This window comes from Diplotaxodon limnothrissa, linkage group LG4 (genome assembly GCF_057381915.1).
Source record: "Diplotaxodon limnothrissa isolate DT_005_m linkage group LG4, D_limnothrissa_male_GT1.1, whole genome shotgun sequence".
Classification (NCBI taxonomy): Eukaryota; Metazoa; Chordata; class Actinopteri; order Cichliformes; family Cichlidae; genus Diplotaxodon; species Diplotaxodon limnothrissa.
In genome coordinates this window covers 8,071,816-8,093,466 of record NC_140599.1, presented here as the reverse complement: position 1 = coordinate 8,093,466, position 21,651 = coordinate 8,071,816, and the positions used below count along the sequence as shown (strand labels likewise).

Genomic DNA, 21,651 nt, shown 5'->3' with positions numbered 1-21,651 from the left:
TTTCTGCATGTGACACCTGAGCCAAAGGGCAGTCTAGTGATCGATCCCTGAATATAGAATCCAAATACTAGTGCTGAACTCCGGCTAACACTCGCTTTGTGTTTAAACGGGGCTCCGTATAGCCCGTGAGTCTGAATGCGGACTTAGACAGGATTACACAGCAGCATTTTCTGTTTTAATACAATAAACGCACTGGGACTTGATCAGGAGGTTGGCAGGACAGTTGAGCTGGTGGCAGCAGTCAGAGGCTCAGACTGGCTCTGCCCTGGCTTTGTCCTCTGCATCACACAGCGCTGACTCTCACAGGTCAGATGCTGTTCAGTCCGGTCTGTGTTGCTCCTCTGCTATAAATATTCACCGACGTTATGTGGGGCACACCTGTTTAAGTTGTTGCAAATCTAAAGCGATCCCTTAACCTTTTGGCTGAACGTTTCACGTCAAGAGTGGGATAGAGTTGATATTTTTGTTTCATTTTAAAAGCCCTCAACGTCACGTGGAGAGAAATCAGAGGTTGAAAGCACGAGTCATAAGCCGCCAGAGAAGCCGTAATCAGAAGAACGCACGCACAAGTGTAATGTTTAGTGGTTATTTCATGCAATGAGCTTGGGTGTCTGTGTAGAAGTAGGCCAGTGTTACATCAGACGAGTTTTCTGGCGCCACCAGGCAAAGTGTGTCAGTGTGTTAGTGCGACGCTCCTCTCTCTGCAGATTGGTCTCGGATGCCAAAAAAGAGCAAGTGGGGACATTTAGCTAAGTACAAGGCTATCTCTGCTTAGTGAAAACAGGGTGTTCCTGCTAAACTTTTTGAGAACAGCAAGAAGGATCTTTATAGGAAGAACCTTTATAAACTTCAAGAAACACAAGAAAAATTGCTCTAATTTAACATGTTTGCGTTCTCATTGTGACTCACTCTCTTATGCCAATCACTGAGTAATTATTACCTAACTGATGACTCTTGCATAAGGTTCATGGATCATCATCTCAGTTGATAGCAGAAACTAGGCTGCCAGCTTGGATATGGTGCCTACAGACTGTGTTTTTGTACACTGCCAGCCAAGAGTCGTACACAGATCCAAACGACTGCTCACTTCAGTGTCAGCCGTGTGCAGCGGGCTGTAAAAGTCAGTGGATAAGGTGGATATGAACGTGCACGTAGCATCAATGTAGGTGCGATTGCATTAAGCCACCAAAACACAAACAAGGACAAACAAGAATTTTTCTTGATATGTTGACGGGTCAACATTATTTCTTTTTTATTTGAGTTTTCTTGAAATGCTCCCATCTTCCACAATGAACATTAGTGTCTTTACATATGTCAAAAGGAAGCGATGGTAATGACCAACCAGACCAACCACCACCCATCTCTACACACCACACTATCTTTGCCTTTTTTCTTTTCTTTTTTTTTGTCCTTGTCTTTTTCATTAAAACCATCAGCAAAACCACAAACATTACTGATTAATACACACTGAAAAGGGTGGGGGGAGCGTAATGAGGCAAATACATGTCATCACAGTCAGTAGGAAAAAAGACACAGTATAGAGGAAAACAGAACATCACCTCTTGACTATAAAACAAAACAAAACAAAACAGGATATAAAAACCAATGAAACAAACGTTACAGTGTTGTTTGAGGGCGGGGAGGGGAAACTTTACATTTATACACAAGCACCAAAAAGCCAAACATGGTACATAGACTTTTTTCTTTTAAAAACTAGAATCCAGTGAAGGCAATTCAGCACTGCCCAGTAGCAGAACTACCACGAATAACCCCTGATAATGAACAACGGAGAAAAATGGGAAACAAGGGAAGTGCCCTCTCTTCGTTCATTTCAGAATTGTTTACTCGATCGAAGAGTTAGAGAACTTCGCTGTAGCGTCAGCTTATGAGCTGTATTAACTCAGTTACGCATGTTGAATGCGAGCCATAGGGGCCATGCTTGGTCACACTACAAAACCACTTTTTCATGACAATAAAAGTAAACAGTAGTTGTGGAGGGCTCTTTTCTTAGGTGTTTCCACAAGAGGAACTTTGAGACTCAGTGCACTGTAGTGTGTTTCATAAGAATGTGACTTAATTCCTCCTGCTTTCGTTCATGCCTCCCAAGCGTCCCATGTCTGACGTGAAAGTTCAAAATCAAGGCTGCAGTATGCATCTAAAAAGAGCTGTACACATTCTCCATCTATGTTCCTGTGGGCTTTTTCTACAGTGATGGGCGTGTGAAGGGAGGGGAAATAAATACACTGGGCCAGTGAATGGTAACAACAAGAAGAAGATATGGTCGATAAAGCTCAAATGAACTAAAGGCTCATAGCCTGCAGCTGGTGAAGTCCACCGAATATTTAAAGGCTGGTTAAAGGTAAGAAAATTCAAAGATTCTTTTTTCTTTTTTTAACGAGGCCTTTGCCTCAGGGAACAACACGTTCTCCATTCAGTGCTGTTGGCGCTCCAAAATGGACGGCCGTTTAAGTGTAAACTAGGCATTAACTAACCGATTAATGCTAAAGCTCAACAATCAAGTGAGAGGTGATTCAAATCGAATGGGTCCTGTAGCCACAGTAGACAATGAAGAGAGTCGATTCGAGACAGGAGGGTCGCTTTCAGAATCCTCCAAAGATTTGTTGCAGTTTTTTTTGTTTTGTTTTTTGTTTTTTTGGTTCAATTTGTATTCAAATTTGTTTTGTAAAATATATGTTTAAAATAGATACATATATTCATATATCACAGTACTATACAAACCAAGTGCTTAAAAAATAAAGGTGATGGTGATCTTTTGAGAAATAATGGAGATGACTGGGGAAAGCATGGGGTGGTAGAGGTAGGGTCTGGGAAGAGGTATGGAACTTCTTATTGATAGTATTGTTGGTGCTTCTTTGGTCGAGGGAATGTCCCCAGTGTATGTTTGCATTTGATTTTAATTAAGGCAGATAGCCATACACGTGTATGCTCCTCTACAGTCGGATATGTACCAAAATTTTAGCACTGATAAAGCCTGAAGCGTTTATTTTTCTACATTCTTTATTTGTGTTTTTGTTATCAAAATGTGCTTTCACTGATGTACTCAACTGTATATTGTTGGATGACAAAAGTAGAAAAAGTGGACAGTTCCATTCCTCTTCTCATCACATAAACAAAAGTGCATCTGTAAGTATGGAGAGGATGTAAGAAATTACAACTCTGTACAATATATACAAATATAATACAGCCCTACAAGATGATCAGCCTCGTTGGGTGGGAGTGGAGTAGAAAAGCTAAGTTTCCTGTCCCGAGGGCTGAAAAGGGGTGAGTCAATCATAGGGCAAAAGGCATGATGGCAGGGTAGTTCTTCGATGAGAAATTGTGTCTTTGAGTCATTGAAGTTGTCATAACGACTTCAACTAAAAGTCCATGTCACCTAATCGCGCCTCTTGTTCCTTCGTCCACCTATCTCCTTTTTTCCACCTTCCTTCCTGGCCCCCTCCCCTGAGGCCGCCTGTTTACAACCTCCGCCTGAGCTCTCTTGCTTAATGTTTCGTGGGGGCGTCAGGGACAAGTAGGGATGCTGGGGGAGAGGTGGCGGCGTAGCGGAGGGAGGGGTGGTTGGGGACTCTTGGCCGGAGCAGTTGCTGCCGCTACTGCTGCTGCTGCCGGTGCTCATGGCCCGGTGTTTGAGTCTCAGTTTGTGGGGCAAAGCGGTTCCCCTCACCTCCCCCTGAGGGTCCCAGCACTGAGCCTGAGGGCCCTGGGAGGAGGGCAGAGGCGAGGCAGGTTGGTGGATGGTAAGATGCGGGTTGTGGAAGCTGCCCATTTCTGAGCACAACGAGGAGGGAAGCTCATCGTCGTCTGTGGATGCCTCTTTTTCTGGACTGCAAGGATCTCCTTCACTGGATGTGGCCTCCTTACAAGAGGAGGTTGATTGGCCTTGGTAATAAGCCTCATGCCTGGGCCCGCCCTCATAAGTAAGAACAGGTGGCTCCTCGTCTTGTGTGCTGAGGTATGAGTGAGGCTGCTGGAGATGGTGGTACAAGTGTGAGTGGCTGACACCCTCCACTTGTTTGTGGTGGAGCTCCGCAGATGAATCGCTCTCCTGATGCTGCTCCTGCTGCAGTTGCTGCTGGGGGAGTTGGCAAACACGGTACACCTGTCTCTCTCTAGCCTCATTACGGCAGTCTGAGAGCTCATACGGAGGGGAATCTAATGTCTTCCTCTCAAGCTGCTTCGTCACCTCGGCCACTGTTTCCGTGGAGCTCTCTGTAATGGGCTGTTGGCTAGCACACACTTGGCTGCCGGTGCTGCCCTGCTTCTGCACGTTCAGCAGCTCGGCATCCTGCGTCCTGGTCAAGGAGTCCACGGGATAAGAGGCACTGCTGGCACCGTACAGAATGACACTCCTCTGGGCAGCAGGCGGATGAGAGGCGGCCTGGCTGACAGTGTTGATAGAGGTAACGGGCTCCTGATGGGGTTGGGGCTGTTGGTGAAGGTGGTGCTGCTGCTGCTCTTGGCTGTGATATGTAGCCTCTAACTCCTGAGAATGCTGCTGGATCTGGTGGTGGGTGGGCACAGAGGCCAGTCCACGGTGGATGTTAAACATGATCTGGGTGGTGGTGCCGTTGGCGATGTCCATCTCCAGCCTGTCACCTTCCTGCTTGATCTCAAAGGGGATTGGCTCTGGGCTGTCTCTGGAGGAGCCGTCAGACATGTCAGAGAGGGAACCACGTGGAGAGTATTTCACCAGCTGCCTGTGGCCTTCACTGCGTCCCGACTGCTCCGTTTCAGAGGAGTCAGAGTTCACCATCACCTGAGAACCACTAGAGTAACCACTGGAGTAGTACTGAGTTGAGGAGGAGGAGGAACCTCCATTTCCTGCGTTGCTACCCGCACTGATTTGTTGACTCTTTTCAATGTAGGAGGCAGTGCTTATTAAGCCGAAGCGCAGCTTCAGCTGGAGCAGCTCTGTCTTGAGCCTCACATTCTCATCGTTCAGTGCAATGACGCGGTTCTCCAGAACCATATCATTGAGACGCCGCTTCTCCCGGGAGCGCTTGGCGGCCTCGTTGTTTTTACGGCGCTTCTCCCAGTAGGAGGCGTCCTTTTTCTCATCGGAAATGAACTCCCGCTTTCGCCTGCAGGTCATGTTGGGCTTGGGTTTGATGAGACGCCCCATACGAGTTGGAGTCCCTTGGATAGAAGGCAGAGACTCTTCATAACCGCTGAAGGTCTCAAGGCAGTTTAGGTTATTCCCTGAGTTTTTGTTTAACGTTTTGAGAGCCGATGTTAGATTTTCCATTTTTGTCGAGAGGCAGCCAGTTTGAAATGTTGCTGGGTGAACTGAGTGAAGAATTAGGCCAGAGGTTAAAGGTAGGGGTGGGGGGAGGTTGGGGTAGTGATGAAAACAACTGGTCTCCCAAGGCTCTGGGTCTAGTTATTGTAGATGTGGTATACTTATGCCAGGTAAACAGTCAAGTGTCCAAATTAGCCAAAAAGATAAAGAACAACTGTAGCTCAGCATTAGCAACCCACATTTATCCACTTGAAGGGTTATCAATTCAGTGTCCGAGCTCCTCGGAGTACTACAGACCCAAAGCAGTTCAGATCAGTCCTTTAGTTCCCTCTTTTTCTTCCCAAATTCTTGCTTTAGTTGGTTGTTAAAGGTTTAGCATAGAGCACACGGAGCTAAACTGGCAAGGAGGTGTCCCAGATCTCCACGTAAACAGCAGGATGTAGGTCGGCCTGTCTACCTCAGCGTGTCAGTCTCTTGGGGAGCGCCGCTCTCCCTCCCTCCGTCTTTCTCTGTTCTCTCTGCAGTTGACTGCAAGATGAAAGCCTGCAGAGATAAAAAACAGAAAAAAAAAAACATTTGTTAATCCACTGCTGACTGCTGCTGTTCCATCCTGCAGCCTCACATCAGAACTACAGTTATTTGAACTTTTTTTTTTTTTTTTTATCATTTTCCAGCTTCTTTTGGCATGCAAAATAATATAATAAATACATATCTATAACAGAAAAGCTTTCCTCTGCTGTTGGGATGTCTGGCCTTTACTGAGTGTGTCGCCCCTGGCAACCAGTGAATAGATGCTAGACCTCACTGTCTGACCTTTCGGCCTTGCTATTGATCCGATCCGTCTGGAACCTATGACCCCCGGCCCGGTCATGTTGACTTTTGTGATGCAATGTGAGCAGTGGGTTCATCGCCAGGCTGATGATCCTGTTTTGTTTCAACACCCAGGATTTAAAAAACACACTTGTTCAACGCTGCATGCTAAAATGTCGCAAGGTCTGAGCTAATAAGGTTTTATGTAGGCGGCTGAGGGCAAAACTAAAGCCTTGTAAATTAAATAGAAGTATATCGCAATCGAGGCAGGCACACACACATGAAATAAAAACACAGAAATTGCATCAGTCTGGGACATGCTGAGAGCATGAAAACTAAACTGTTTAAGGATTAGCTCTTTTTTTGTTTTGCCAGATGAATATGTGGGCCAGACAGAGCAAACAGTGAGTCAGTCTCAGAGCCGTGGGGTTCCCTGACACACACACCAGACTGGCTCTCCACTGAGAAACCCCATCCACGAACACTGCTACCCCCCGCCTTGGTTCATCCGCACAGGAATGTGACAGCATTCTTTTCCGAAACAACTCAGTGCCAAATCGATGATGCAGAGTGAGCAGATAAGGCAGACAAAGGCATCGTTAATGCAGGTCAAGGATAAAAAAGCTGAAGAGAGATATGGAGGTGTGGGGGGCAGCTGGGAGGTGGGGCTTTGATAAATATAGGTCAGTGGCCCCAGGAAAGAAGGGAGGCGGGAAGCAGAAACACAGGCTGGGATAACACAGAATCGTTAGATTGGGGGTAAAATGCGAGGGTGGTCAGACCATGGCGAGGAACACCTCAGCGCTCAGTAATTAGCTGAACAGGTGCACCTTTATACCAAAGTAGTACAATTCTGCTGATTTTGAGGCTACGCAGAATTAAGCAAATCAGCAATTCTTCTAAATGCTTCCATCTGTTTAAAGGCTCGGTGGCTCGGTGGTGTTCAAAGTCAGTTGGTTTGTTGGTCCACAACTTTGGATTGGAGCTAAGTATCTCAACAGCTAGGCCACATTTCCTACATTTTCTAGAGCTATCAAAATGGTTCAATTATCCCATTAAGCATCTCAGTATTGCCTGGATAGATTGGCACAGACTTTTTGTGCAAATTGTAATGATCTGTAACAATCTGTAATCTCATAATCTAGTGAGATATTTGCAGCGACTGTGCTCTGCTTGTCCTGTGGATTTCATATTGTTACGTAACTCCTCACAATAAACACGGATTTCAGCCCACTTTTTTTTAGTTCTCATATACAGAAGAAACCAGACTAACTATAAAACAGGGCCACAAGTTTTGGCTTTTTGAAACTGTCTTTCAGAGTAATCCAATAAAAGCTACATTAGAGTTACACCATATTTGAAAGTCTCAGCTGAATGGTTTAAGGGTGTCCTCGTGAGCCTCCGACATGTGGCTGCTGGGCACGGCAACGCAAGAACGAGGGTAGAGACTGTTTCTCAGCCTGTCCCACTGACCCACAAACTGGGGACCGACCGCACTCTGTAAATACGTCTTAGCTGCCTCCAACTGTACGGCCTGCTGGAATATAGGTCAGCCCAGCAGTGGAGAGGTGAAGAGACAAGGGAGGGGCTGACAAAAAAGAAAGACAAAAAAAGAAAAGAAAAAAAGAAGGATGCATGGAAAATGAGAGCATTGTGCAAATATAGACAGAGGTGAGAGCAAGTGGAGCGAAGACAAAGAAACGAAGAGGAATCAGTGAGGGAGAGTTAAAACAAAGAAAAGGGATGGAGATGAGATTATACTGTAGCTGGATGGGGGTGGGTGAGTGTTGGGGGGGGGGGGGGGGGGTAAACAGTGGCAATTGCGACAGTGTTGGTATTGCATCAGAAGAAGGATCACCCATAGCAACAAAAAGGGGGAGAAAGAAGGGGGTTAGCCAATCATATTGGACTTTGTCTCAATGTTTCTGGACCAGTGGCTTGACACGACCCGAAGCAGATGGTGAGAAAACCATGTTCCGTAACAAAAGGAGGGTCGACTGACGTCACGTGAACATTATTCCACATCTCGCCTACAGTCAGGACGAGCCAGACGCATGAATTAACTCCTCTGTTTAATTAACTCACAGTGGAGGCTCGTGCTTTTTTTTCTTTTTATTTGTCTCTCCCTCTTTTGCACCTTCAAATATTCAGGCTGTGTGAATGAGCATGAATCATAGCAGAAGGTGTTGATGCTCTTCTTTCACTACTGAGCCTGCGTTACGTTTCATGTGTGCGCCATCAGAAAGAAACAATAGATTTCACATCTCCAAAGATGCTTTAAAACCCACAAAGGCATCGCCGCCAAGAACGAAGCGCAAAGTGTTTCATTTTGCATGCGTTTGAACCACACTGCCTAACCTCTGCACACAGTTCCTCAACCTAGACCGCTCTTTCCAGTCTATCATCTAGTCTCCACAAGTCACTGCCAGGTTTCTGTGGCACTTGTGGAATGATAGCACGGTAAAAGAATCCAAGTCGCCCCCGCCCGCACAACCACAGGGGCCGAACCGCAAGAGTCTAAATGTGGCAGTGAGCTTTGGAAATAGTGAAGTCAGTTCAAAAGCCAGCACACGTGTTTCTGTGGAGCACTTCAGGAAATGGGTTGCAGGTCTGACATAAAAGGAGAAGGGTGTGTGCACATGGGTCGGGGGTGCACATGCTTCAGAGAAAAGGAGAATGATGAAACCGCTGTCCAACCCCCCCAACCAGCCACTCACCCTTAGGAAAAATGCAATTTAAGGCACATGGTGCAGTGCCCCTGGGGGGAGGGGGGGGGGGGTGTCACTGGGCTACAAGTCTTTTTTTTTGGGGGGGGGGGGGGGGGGGGTGTTAACTTTATATAAAGGCTTGGACAGCATGCCATCAAGGCAAGGCAGAGTCCTCTGTAAGCTTGTTCCATGAACACAGGCCATATCACTCTGGATACTCAGCCTCTCTCCAAAAGGAAAAAAAGAAAAAGAAAGCAGAGGGACTCAGTCCATGTGTTGCACCAGTCACATGTGCTCCATTGGCCTACTAAATGCTGTAATTCGCCTCTGTGCTGGATCCAAACCGCAGCACAATAACAAAGCACAAACCCTCATCTTTTATCATCTTACATGTGCCAGGAAACCCCGAGAAAGCCGAGAGGCCGCAAAGTAGGACAGCATGGAAACCACGCCATACTCCTGACCATGAACTCTATTTAGGCTGGATAAAGAAAGGTTTTATCTGTTTTATTTTTTCAGAACTAGATTAAAAGAGGGAGTTGGCTCAGTCGCGCAATGCAATGATGCAATAGTCGTGGAATGACATGAAAGTTTTTTTGTTTCTTTCTTTCTTCCTCTTTTCAAAAATGTACACGTGTTAAAATGAAGCTGCTCGCAGTGCCACTTTTCTATTTCTGCATGACCGCCTCGTTTCTTTGTTACGGCGGGGCGAGGATTTATTTTGGTGGTGTTCTGATTCTGCCTTCCTCGTCAGCGGCAGTGGTGCGCCTCATCCCCTCCTCTCCACCCACCCCAGGACAGATGTGACCTACATTCTTAGCTGGCATAGAGACCCAGTGTGTGCGCCAACCAATTGGCAGCGACCTCTGCGCAGCAAAGCGCAGCGCTGCTTCGCCGCAGACTACGAGCTTCCGCAGATTGCATAATCTGCCCCTTTCTTTAATCCATTTGTTATTTAATTAATTTATTATGCAACCTGGAACCTTTGTTTAACACACCGCATATACACTGTGGCCACAGCGTGACCCCCAAACTGCGTGAAATCCCTTTAAGGAACGCATCGCTCCGCTGAGGACGGGGAAGCCGACCCACAGCAAAAACCTGAAATCATTTTTGTTTCTCTTTCTAAATCTGCTGTTTATACCATGCGGTGTGTAAAAACACCCGCACGCTGCTGGAGCGGAGATCTGGAAGAGAACAACGGGTACGATGCCCACGTGCTGTGTAAACCGCACAAAGCTGTTTGGGGAGATGAAGCCAAGGTGACTTTCAAAACAAACCCAAGCCGTAGAGTTACTTGTTACTAGCCGTAGAGTTACTAGTGCCTGAATTCAGCCCCCGCTCTAGTTGAGGAATGTTGCGGCTTCAGCCGGTGCTGACCTGCGGTGAAGCGCGGCTCATGTTCAACGTTATAATATCCTGATGCGTATTTACACCAGGCGGACCCACGGAAGACCCAGAAATAAATAAATCTGAGCCAGTGAGCAGCCCAGTCAGAGAAACATGTCCCCCCACATTCCTCCTTTGTTGGACCGTCTAACAAATCGTGTTCGTGCACAGCGGATTCTCGGTCATCTTAGGAAAAGCGTGTATCCCAACTCTGCCGCAAAATTTACCCACCGCCTCAAAATCGCCTTCCAAGCGAAACTCGACAAGCTTTCCACGCGCTGCCATATTTACGAAAAATAAGCACGCGTCTATTGTAGCTGTCTGCCGAGCTACTGAGGAACACCAAGAAACATCTGACCCACATTTGATCCAGATGTTCTGATCCACACACACACATACATACACGCGCGCCTCACCTCGCACTCGGCTGCACTCATCGGAGCCCGTGAACTTCACCATTCCTCAAACGCGATCCACGCTGGCTCCCATCAGTCCGAGCCGGGGTTGTAAACAAAGGAGAGACAAGCAGAGCCGAGCGTCCGTGCGTATCCACGCGATCATGCCTCGATCACGCGTGTCGGTGTGCTCCGGTTTGTATTGTGCTTGCTTCAGACTAATACGAGCCTACGGGCCACTAAAGGGTTAAGGAGGGCTGCACAGCCGCGTTAACCTTTACAAAGAGCTGCTACACGTGACAGAGAGAAGTGTGTCCTCGGAGCCTGCATGGGATTTTTCCAGCTGTCTGCACGGACTAGCCTACTAACCCAAAAGAAAGCGAGGACAGATTTGTAGCTGCTCCAGAGCCCCGCAGCACGTAAACCCGACTCTTATTCACGCAGCTTTTGCAAAAACAACAACAACAACAATAATTATTATTGTGAATAATAATTTATTATTATTATTATTATTATTATTATTATTATTATTATTATTATAAGCCCAAAAAGAAGGGTGTATAAGCTGGTGGAGTTCCCATTAATATCAAGTATTAGCCTATATATTTATTATTATCAGCCTATTTATAGGTCTGGTAATAATAACTGTTATTAAATATGATATAACTGCACCATGTATTCAGGTTAAATAACAATTACGTGAGCCACGTGTGTTACGAAAGCAGGTGTGCGGGTTAAGCACAGCAGATTGGCTCCTAAAAGCACCACAACAAACCATGAATATTCAATTTGGGCATGCGCGCTAAGAAGCGGATGCGTTGACCCTGCCTACAACTCCGCTCCACGGCGGGCTGTCCGCACTCACCTGCCCCTGCTTCCACCAAGCAGCCGCACCTTTTTTTTCTTTCTTTCTGAAGGAATCCCATAATCTTTTTGCAAAGCCCCCCGATCCCCCCCCGGTCCCCCACACCGACTTCCTCCCATCCGCTTCCTCTCTCTGACACAGATCCTCATATAGCTCCATACACTCTCAAGGAGGCGGGGTACAGCCTCGCCTTGACATTGAGGCGAACACATCCAGGCACCAAAACAAATTGTAAACGCGGCGACCAGCTGCTCAGAGGAAAAAAGCAACTCAAGAATATATATATATATATATATATATATATGCTCTGATCCACACACACATACATGTATTGGGCATGTATGCACCAGTCAATAACAACAACTTACCTTTTTGCTTTAAAAGCGACAGGATCCACACACAGTCCGGCTCCTGCCCAACAGTCCGCTTTGCTGGCTCTGTCTCTCTCTCCTTACAGTATCTCCCTCTCTCTGTCACACACACACGCCGTTTGCCACTTTGAAAACACCAGCTCTCCCGATTAGTGCAGGTATATGCGAGAGTGAGAACACAGTGCCTTGTTTTGAGCGCGCTCCTCATGTCATGTTTGCTCCAATTCCTCCCTCCCTCCAACTCTCTCTCTCTCTCTCTCTCTCTTTCGCTCTCTCGCTCTCCCTCCGTGTGTGTGTGTCTCTGAATGTATGTTAGTAGGTCAGTTGTTGCATAACAGGACGCTTTGGGTGCCTAGTCACGTTTTTTTGTTTCTCTCTCGGATGTGGCCCCCTCCCTGTCTCTTTCTTCTTGCCTTCAAATCCTGTTTGGGGTGGGGGTGGGGTGGGGTCAGGGGTAGTGGGGGGGGGGTTCAGGGGGAGGAGACAGGTCCAGTAGGGGAGGGACTATGCTCAAAGGCAATTTCAGCCAGATGAGGGCATATGATACCCATAATGAGATTGCTAGATATTGAAAAAGCACACACACACAGACAGGCTGGTCCGGGGAAATCAGAGTCGCATCCTCTGTGCAGATACCCAACTTGACATGCCTGCCACGCAGCTTCTTGAGTGTGCTAGTCAACCTGCTTTTAAAAGTGAAAAGATCAATTTGACATTTCAGCTGAGCCCGACAACACTGACAACACCAAAGCTTCAGCAGCTGGGCAGTTTGGCTTTAACGTTGTAATTTGCACTGTTGCCCCATTTTAACCATACGCCACAACCTTCTATGTAACCTGATGTGCACCTCCTGAGAAACGTAACTACACGTGTACCGCATAACACAGGTGTGGGCAACTCCAGGCCTCGAGGGCCGGTGTCCTGCAGGTTTTAGATGTCACCCTGGGTCAACACACCTGAATTAAATGATGAGTTCATTACCAGGCCACTGGAGAACTTCAAGACATGTTGAGGAGGTCATTTAGCCATTTAAATCAGCTGTGTTGGATCAAGGACACATCTAAACCTGAAGGACACTGACCCTTGAGGCCTGGAGTTTCCCACCCCTGGCATAACGCAACAACTTGAATAGTGTGGGAGGTTGGATAAAAGGAGTTTCCAGTTACTATGTAAGTTAGGACGACTGGAAATAAAGGGGCACCCATCCTACATGGGATCTGCAAAAGTACCCTACATGGCTTCTTACTGAGCACTGGGAAGCACAAGAACTGTGAGAAGTACAGTTTTTGGATTTAATATTCTTGAACATTTGAATATTTCCTCTTTGTATTATTTTATATCAACTTTTCACTCCATTTCCAAGTAGGATGCTTTAGAGCAGGGAAACACATTTTATATTGAAGACTACATAAATTTGATCTTAAGTGAATCTTCCCATCCTGTCTGCATAAAGACATTTACCTACGCATGTAATCCCAAAGCTAGAAGTGCAGTTCCAACAGCGTGTCCTAGATTTCCCACATGATATAGAAATAGTGCTGTAGTGAGTGAAAAAAATCTGAAAATCTAAATTATAAGAAATTGATGTGTAAAATTATAGAAAAAAATTGTGGTAGCTCACATTTTTTTGTTTGTGTACCCAGTGTAGAAAAACTGAAATTTCTTCAATCACTGGTGAAAAAACAGGAACTTCTCTGGTATTTAATGTTTAGTTATTACTTAATTACTGTGGTGGGGCATAGCCAAAAAAAGCTGTCAAATTTACATTTAAAATACATTTAAAAGTACATAAAGTTATGTCTTCTCTCACATTTTCCAACGCCATCCAGTGGGCCGAGTTTTTGGCGGGCTCATTTTGACCCCCAGGCCTTTTGTTTGATACCAGTGTTTTAGAGGCTATGAATACATGATATAAGTCAGCTTTAGAAATATCTAATTATTTAATCTTGTGTAAATCTTGGCAGTTCTTGCTGACATTAACATAAAAAACAGATATGTGAGAGGTAAAGCAGCATGACATTAAAAAATCTCTTAAAAAACAAGTGCCAGTTTCTCCCACAGGAACTTACTTCAGTACTTTGAGGTCATGCTCGTGTATTTCTACCTCAGTGCACATTTGAATATAGCGTTTTAAATGTAATCCAACACAAAATAAGTCAAAGTTGACTTTCAGTAAAAAAGGCAGAGGTATTTCCAGTCTGCTGGTGCAAACTCAAACTGGAAATATGATTTAATTGAGGAAAAAACAATGATAAAAATAATGTCTTTCATTTTTCAAGTTCAGGCAACACGTGACGTGTGTGCGGCACGTGCTGCCTCTTTGGCCTCCAGCTACCTCGCCGATGGGGCAGTTTTGACTTCTTTTGTTGTCACTCAGGGAAGAACTTTTGGGCAAACCTGTGCGTGACCTTTAGAGGAAACCATGGACATTTTAGTCAGTGTTGCAAGTGGACGAACGCAAGTGAAAATCTTTAGTTTTGTTATGTTGGAGGTGCTTCCTGGCAGTCACGGTTCTTGCATTCGCAGAACTGCTCCGCGTACAGTATGTTCCCAAACGACTGTGCTCAATAATCCAGTCAAACCAGCTCACCTGGACTCATTGTAAGCATGTTGTGTAATTTTGATTAGTCCTCACCGCAAGCAGGAATGTGTGTCATGCTCAGAGGTGTAAAGTCTGGAGGAGGCTCAAACAAAGAGGAGAACAGTTAAGCTATTTGGTTCATCTTACTTCTCCACTTTAAACAACGCCCATTTGGTTTGGCTTATGAGTGGGCTGAATGGATACCTGTCAGTGTGGCATGCAGGGGGACTGGATCAGAGACAGACTCACACCAGGAAGTGTGACTAACGTACTGGACGGGACTAATCAGCAATGTAATTGAGTTGTGATTTACAAAGACAATATATCAAACACTGCAACACCTTAAAACAAACAAACAAACCACCAGCTAGAACTACAAATATACTCACTAGCCTCTTTATTAGGTATACCTGTTCATCCGATTGTTATGCTACAAAAAATTAAGGCCATTCTGAAAACACCCAACTATTACATCCCAGTACTATAGCAAGGTGTACCTGAAAAAGTAGCATTAGTTGAAAGTTGAAACCCACCCAAAACAAAACGCAGGAACAGAAGCACATTTCCCATTGTGGTGCATCACCCCTACTTTCAGGAAACACAGCAGCTGCATGTTTCTCTACATCGTTCTGCAGATGTTTTCACTGGGTGACAGGTGAGGAGTGCAGATGGGCCGCACTCTTTTTCTGCAGAAATATATTACCAGCGTCCATCTTTGTTTTGCCCATTTAAAAAAAAAAAAAATGTTACAAATTGAAAATAAGCATGTATGTGGTAATCTGGGCGTAAAAGCCTGGTGATGTACCCTTTGAATGCAGTTTGGATCATCACCGGAGCGCCTCTGTGTGAGATAGCCCTGCTGCAGACACAGTGATGCTTCAGGCTCTCGGTAAAATGTGCATTATCCACAGAGTGATTTAAATTGGCAAAAGATTGCCTGAACGGCTGCCTTAAAGGCTGACTTCTGCTGCGGATGTGTTCATTATCTCCTTTTATCTTCAAGGCTGCGCTCTTCTTTTTTATGTCAGTGTCAAAAAAAGAAAAAGAAAGAAAAAGAATGGTTTGTGTGAGTGTTCACAATGAGAAATTGATCCTCTTTCACTAAAACATGAGGAAATTCCAGCGTATTACTTTAAGAATTGCAAGTTAAATACGTGTCAGTAATCGCAATTAGGCCATCTCTTTTTTCCTCCCCTGGCTTGAAGCATGTGTACGACTTTTCACCTTTTAAATGAGGAATTCCTTTTTTCCCTCTGAGCTCTAGTTTGATAAAAACACACCACCTAAATTGCTGCAACTTTTTGCATTAGATGCTGAGATCCTTTTTCTTTTACCCACATGTTTTCAGATTTGTGAAGCTGCCACACCGCCTTGTCTTTGTTCCAACGCATCATCAGAGGGTAACCCCCTAATGAGAAGCATCATTTTCAACATGTATGAATCACCATTCTTTCGCTTTATCTCCTTCTTCAGCCGGAGGAGACAAACATCACGACGCGAGCAGAGGCACCGGCCGTGAACTTGGGTCCCCCTCCCCCATTCAAACCACACACAGACTCACTCTCTCTCTCTGTCTGTCTGCGCATCACTCCCTCTTTTTTCCCCCCTTGCACCCCATCCTTATCCCCACCCCAACCCGACCCCTTCTAGCTATGTCTGCAAGCGTTCCCATGGCAACTGTCGCACTGTCTGCCTAGCAACAGGCTTTATCCTTTCATTAGAAAAAAAGAGGGGAGCAGAAAGAGGGGGTTGTGTGTGTGGGGAGGGGAGGGGGGGGGTGTATGGGTGCATGGATGTGGGTGAGGATGATCGTGGAACGGCAGCATGTTGCAGTGGATCCATTAAAGCAGACTCCCTTTCTCCCCTCACCACACCTGCAGCAACTGCCTCTACCTTGTTCCCTTTCAGTTTCACCGCAGGCTTTCTTCACTTCATTCTCAGCCTGTTTTACTAATCAAATCTATTCTAATCCAGTGTTTGTATTTCGACATTTCAGAGGCTTATAGACAGCTCATCTTATTGCAGGGCGGATCTTTGTGTGTGTGTGTCTCTCAGCTGCTTTCTAGTGTATTTAAAAGCTTTCACAAGTCTTTGTTTTGCAATAAGAAAAAACAGTTACGCTGATTTTATGTCATTTGATTTCATGTCACTTTTCCATGTAATTTGGTTACATAATTACAATGTAAAACATCCAGTTATTGGAATCCAGTTAAATGAAATGTACTTTATTGGTGTTTATTCAGTTTACACCTTAATGATCAAATATTCAACCAAATAAACCTTTGATGTTTATATACTTTAGCTGCATTTTACTCGAAATTGTTGCCTCATGATTGTGAGTGCAAATAATCACAGTGACACACGACAAGCTGAATAAGCAGTTTACTACTCATAACAAAATAATAATAAGACACTAATTGAAGGCTCAGCTTTCTGCACGTTTCTTCTGATACATTAGTTGGCTTTAACTCTTGTGCATCACCATGTGAACTAGCTTCCAACATGTACAGGAACAATGAAAACTGCAGCCATCCACAGTAGGATTAACAAGATTTGGGTTAACGGTGAGGGCACACAGTGAAGAGATTGTCTTTGCTGCCCTCTGCTGACGCCAACGAGGCATGATTCGTTATTATTTTTCCAGACCGAGCACAAGGTGACAGTCTGGGGTAGCTACTGAGCGACAGGCATTTTTGTTGACTGCTAGCAAATGTATGATAACACACATATACTTGTACATAATGTCTGTGCTTGTGTGGGGTGGTGATTTATGCCGCATAACCATCAGTGAGGTCGTGTTTCTCCTTGTGGCTCAAGGAAGCAGAGCAGGTCATTTACAGCGTGTGAATCTTAGACAGGAAGCACTGACAGAAAAAAAGTGCTCATAAGAATGTGTGTGAATAGGCGAATGAAGCATGTAGAGTACAAAAGCCCTTTATGAGAAGTAGTCCATCTACCATTTACATGCATTTGAGTAGGAAAGCTAAGATGTTCTTCACTGCTGTTTCATAGTATTACATGAAGTGGATGAAGGAAATGAACGGCAGTGTATTCCTTCCTTGTTGAGGACTGTGCAAAAGGTTGTCAAGGTCTTCTGGTGGCCTTCGGGGTGCACATGACCTCACTATATTCATGTTAACCCTTCTTCATGACTTGAATTCTCTCCTGTCACTTATATTTCCAGCTGTTATCTTTGAGCTCTTGTGTTTTCAAAGGTCTGTAACAGAACTGTTGAGTAACAGCGGGCTCGCCCACTGTCTCTGTCTGCCTGGCTGTCAGCCCATCTTGCCGCCTGCAGGGACTGTGGGAGAGAAACTCCTCTTCTCTTCAGTCGACCCTTCTCTCATTCCCGTTCGCATTCTTCCTTTTTTTCTGCAATTCACTGTCTGGGAAAGAATTTCCAGCCCCAAAAGAGGCTGTGTTAAGTTTTTTAAGTTTGATAACCATTTATAATACCAATGAGCAATGATTGACTCGCCACCGTGATGCTGGATCCATCAAACGTTTCTTTTATTTTTGAATATGAAAACGCACAGAGAGACATTACTATTTTATCATTACCTCGGCACAGAAAACAGGGAGGTAACACAAATATGTTGAAACCCAGGCATGGAGAAAGATCAGTAGTAGGTGTGAAACACTAAAACAGAGCAGAAGTTACAGTGTGGTTCCCAAAAGACACACAACAACACCAGAGTAACAAGTAACACCCCGCCCTCCCCGAGACCCGGGGAGGTTTTGATGGCTATTAACCTCACCTCTGTGTGTGTTTACTGTCTGTCTCTGCCTGTGTTTGCGGGTTTTTTGCAGACCCATCTCAGCGGCGGGAAACTGTTTGTGCAGTAAGTCATACCGCTCTAATTACCGGACTGCAACTTCCCGCATCTCAGTGTGGCAACGACCTGCTGGCCGACTTCCAGCCGCATTTTAATCTGGCATCGCCGAGCGGTGTGAGGTTTGTGCTGTGATGATGTGATGTAAACAGCTTTGTGCTGCATGTTTTTAGTTGTCACAGTGTATGTAATAAAGAAGCTATTATCCACTTAACACCAATACAGTTAAGACTCCCTGTCTGGGGGAACATAGATTGCTCAGACTGAGTGTTTGTTATAGACAGCAGGTTTATGAGATGAGCTTTAAAGACATTTATTATAATACAATACAATACTTGAGATAAAAACAACACATGATGAGCTAGACTTAAAAGTCCTTTTTGGCTTTCTTAAAGTAAACTTTGCCCTTAAAAGTCTAGACGCCGGCAAATGCTGACTGGCTCACAGCATCTGTCCTCAGTTGGTTTTGGCCATGAGCTGCTCTGTGAAAAGCTTTTTCAGCTGAGCCACCTCCTCGCTGAGAGAGTTTAGCTGACACTTCAGGTAAGTGTTCTCGTGCTGGTACTGGACCTCAGGTTGCACTTGAGCAGGAGGGGGCTGGAGGCTGTAGTTGGATGTCGGAGCACTGTATTGAGGGGAGTGTCGCCCCCTCCTGCTTTCCTCCCCCTCGATGTGCTGGATCCAGGAGCTGGCACATGCTGGGCCTGCTCCTGCCTCGCTGCCTCCGCTCAGTCCTTTCTCTCTTGGAGCTTCCCGGCCTGCAGTAGATAGCGTGGGGCTGCGTCTGGCGACGCCACCGTCTCCCTGGGCATCGGTTCCATCGTTGCTTCCGGGGATCTTGAAACGCAATTTGTGAGGAAGGTTTTTCATCGCCTCTGCGTGATCCATCTTCCCCCCAGTTAGTCCTGCAGCGTGGTGGGGATCTGTAGGCGAATGGTGGAGGTCATACCCCAGCTCCTCACCCCGGTGTGGGGATAATTTCCCATGGTCGCTAAGGCGGTCTTCAAAGAAAATCGGACTGCCCACACTGGACCCACCTGGCGTAGAGAAGCCCGAGTCTTCTGACATGTTCCCAGCATCCCTGGAGCCCCTGCTGCTCATCTGGCCTGCTTGGTTGTTGGGATGTGGTGCTGAGGAGCCTTGGAGGCCTCCGTCCCCCCTTTGGAGGTAATATTGAGGAGTCAAGGGTTGAGGGGTGTGCTGGGGAGCTGTAGTGAGGGGCAGTATTGGGGCGTTGGAGGGGTCTTTAACCAGGCCAAAGCGGAACTTGAGTGCCAACAGCTCTGCTCGGAGTCGCGCGTTTTCCTCCAGCAGAGCCAGCACACGGCTCTCCAGGACCATGTCGTTCACGCGCCGCTTCTCTCGTGAGCGCTTAGCCGCCTCGTTGTTCTTCCTCCTCTTGTCCCAGTAGCTGTCGTCCTTCTTCTCGTGAGGTATGAACTCGCGCTTGCGGCGGGCACTGGAGGAAGGGCTCTCTTTGCGTTTGACGGCTGAGGTGCGGCCCAGCAGCGAGCGCGCCAGCAGGCTGCTGGAAGTCAGGATGGACACAGCTTCATCTGTGAAAGACAAAGCTCCTCCCGCTCCCCCTCCAGCAGAAGCCACTGCTGTGGGTGATTCCACGGCACGGAGCACTCTGATGTCTTCTTGGCCCCCCATCTCCTGGGAGTCCTCCTCAAACATCTGGGTAGTTGGATGATTAAATCCCGGCTGGCGATGAACGTCAAGTGCCACTGTGTGGTGCTGAGGGCTCACTGAACTCTGTTGGACGTCTGACGGGAATGTAGCAACAGCGCCTCCTGGTGATCAATTTGAGAGAGAGGACAAGGGAAGAGGGATTTAGTGGTTACGCAAGAGCTATTACAACACAATATTATGTAACTCCATTACGACTCTCCAATAAAACTGGAGCAACTTCCATATAACCTTGCAAGCCCTCACTCACTCAGTGTGAGACAGGAGAGTGCTGGAAACTCCAAACTGTCAGTCACACCACACATTTTTTGGCAGTACTCCGAGTATAAGGCAGTAAATAAGAAGTACATGTAAAAATACATCTAGATAACAAGGTGACCCGATCACAGTCTAACCTACATTTACATTTAGTACTTCAAGTTTGTCCTTCTTCTGCAAATTCTATCGGAACCCCTAATCAACGGATTCACGACCGGTTTCCGGTGTGTCCGTCTCCACTCGCTCCATCAGCGCTGACCCACATGTCTGACACCGACATGCTGATCCCTGACCGGCTGCTTTTCTTTTTTTTTTTTAAATCATCTGCCATGACCCTACTCCTCTTCTTCATTTTTCTTCATCATGAGCGCAGTTTGAGGCAGCCGTAGGTGCTTTTGAAAAAGTCAAAAGTGCGACGATTTTTATGAAATACATAAAACATAAAGTGAACATTAGCGAGGGAGTAAAAATCACAGTCCCGCAGAAAAGGACACCCAGGTGTTTAAACACAAAAATACATTTTTAATTTATTGGTGTTATAGTAGGCTGATCAGATCACTGTAAGGAAACTCTGTTTACAAAATGATAATAATTGTACCTCAGTGGAATGAGGAGTTTCCTCCGCGGGTGCGCATGGCCGCTCTCGGCGTTTCCAAACGTGTTTTTGGTCCTGTTCAGGAAGAACGCGCTTTTCCTTCCTCTGTGGTGTCCACAAACCGCGGCTTCACTCGCCTCTGTTATCCAATATTATCATCGGTGTAGCGCACCTCCACTCTGCTCCACTTGGAATGCCGCAGCTCCTATTTGTAACGTCGAGTTCAGCTCAGGACGGTCCCTATCCTCACTTGAACCAGATGGGCCCCTGTTTGTGTGTGTGTTCCTGAGTGAGACCGCCCCCCTCCCCCGTCACCCCTCCCACCATCCAAAGGAGCGCTCTCATCGACCGTTCGCATAACACGGCGGTTCAGACACCATCATCATCACCACCACCATCATCTGACCTCCCTCGCCCCGCCTTCTCTGAGAGGATAATCTTCCCATAACAATTAGGTAATATTGCGCCTTTCTCTCTCTCTCGCTCTGCCTTTCTCTGGAGCATAATGAGACACCGGCTGTGAGTCAGTCTTACAAGAAAAGCATATAACCCCTTATATCAATCACAGGCTATGGAGCATTTTTTTTTTTTAGAAGTGTGAAGTGTGATTACAGTTTTTATATAACACCCTGCTGGAGCACTCTTGAACCCCGGGTCCTCTTTAGTAGCTCTAATACAGCATGTAACGTTCTTGATCAGCTTCGAGAGTTTTACTAATTGTCAGGAGAACTGCAGATTCTCCCGTGCTCCAGCTTAGCACATAGCACAATATAGAAATATCTTTCCTTATGTAACTATACTTTAATACACTTGATTGTAATGGCTCCACTGTCATGGAGGTTTCTTCCTGGTAAAATGGACTTTTTCCTTCCCACTGTCACCAAGTGCTTGCCT

At 46.0% G+C, this 21,651-nt stretch overlaps 2 protein-coding genes across 3 annotated transcripts; both read right to left on the bottom strand.

Annotated features, from left to right (window-relative positions):
• Positions 1-1,266: 1,266 nt before the first annotated feature.
• On the bottom strand, positions 1,267-12,023 carry nfil3-2 (nuclear factor, interleukin 3 regulated, member 2). 2 transcript variants are annotated; one of them, XM_085351361.1, is made up of 2 exons: positions 11,796-12,023; positions 1,267-5,803 (listed from the first exon to the last, which is right to left on the bottom strand). In XM_085351361.1, the coding sequence occupies exon 2, from the start codon at positions 5,264-5,266 to the stop codon at positions 3,395-3,397; it is 1,872 nt and encodes a 623-aa protein (XP_085207487.1). In that variant the 5' UTR covers positions 5,267-5,803; positions 11,796-12,023; the 3' UTR covers positions 1,267-3,394. The 2 variants fall into 2 exon arrangements, with proteins under 2 accessions (XP_085207487.1, XP_085207488.1); XM_085351362.1 differs by lacking the exon at positions 11,796-12,023 and adding an exon at positions 10,584-10,991.
• A 5,848-nt stretch (positions 12,024-17,871) lies between these two features.
• Positions 17,872-20,994, bottom strand: nfil3-6 (nuclear factor, interleukin 3 regulated, member 6). Its single transcript, XM_085352061.1, has 2 exons — positions 20,761-20,994; positions 17,872-20,008 (listed from the first exon to the last, which is right to left on the bottom strand). Exon 2 carries the CDS (start codon positions 19,890-19,892, stop codon positions 18,669-18,671), a length of 1,224 nt encoding a protein of 407 aa, XP_085208187.1. The 5' UTR covers positions 19,893-20,008; positions 20,761-20,994; the 3' UTR covers positions 17,872-18,668.
• Between the last annotated feature and the right edge of the window lie 657 nt (positions 20,995-21,651).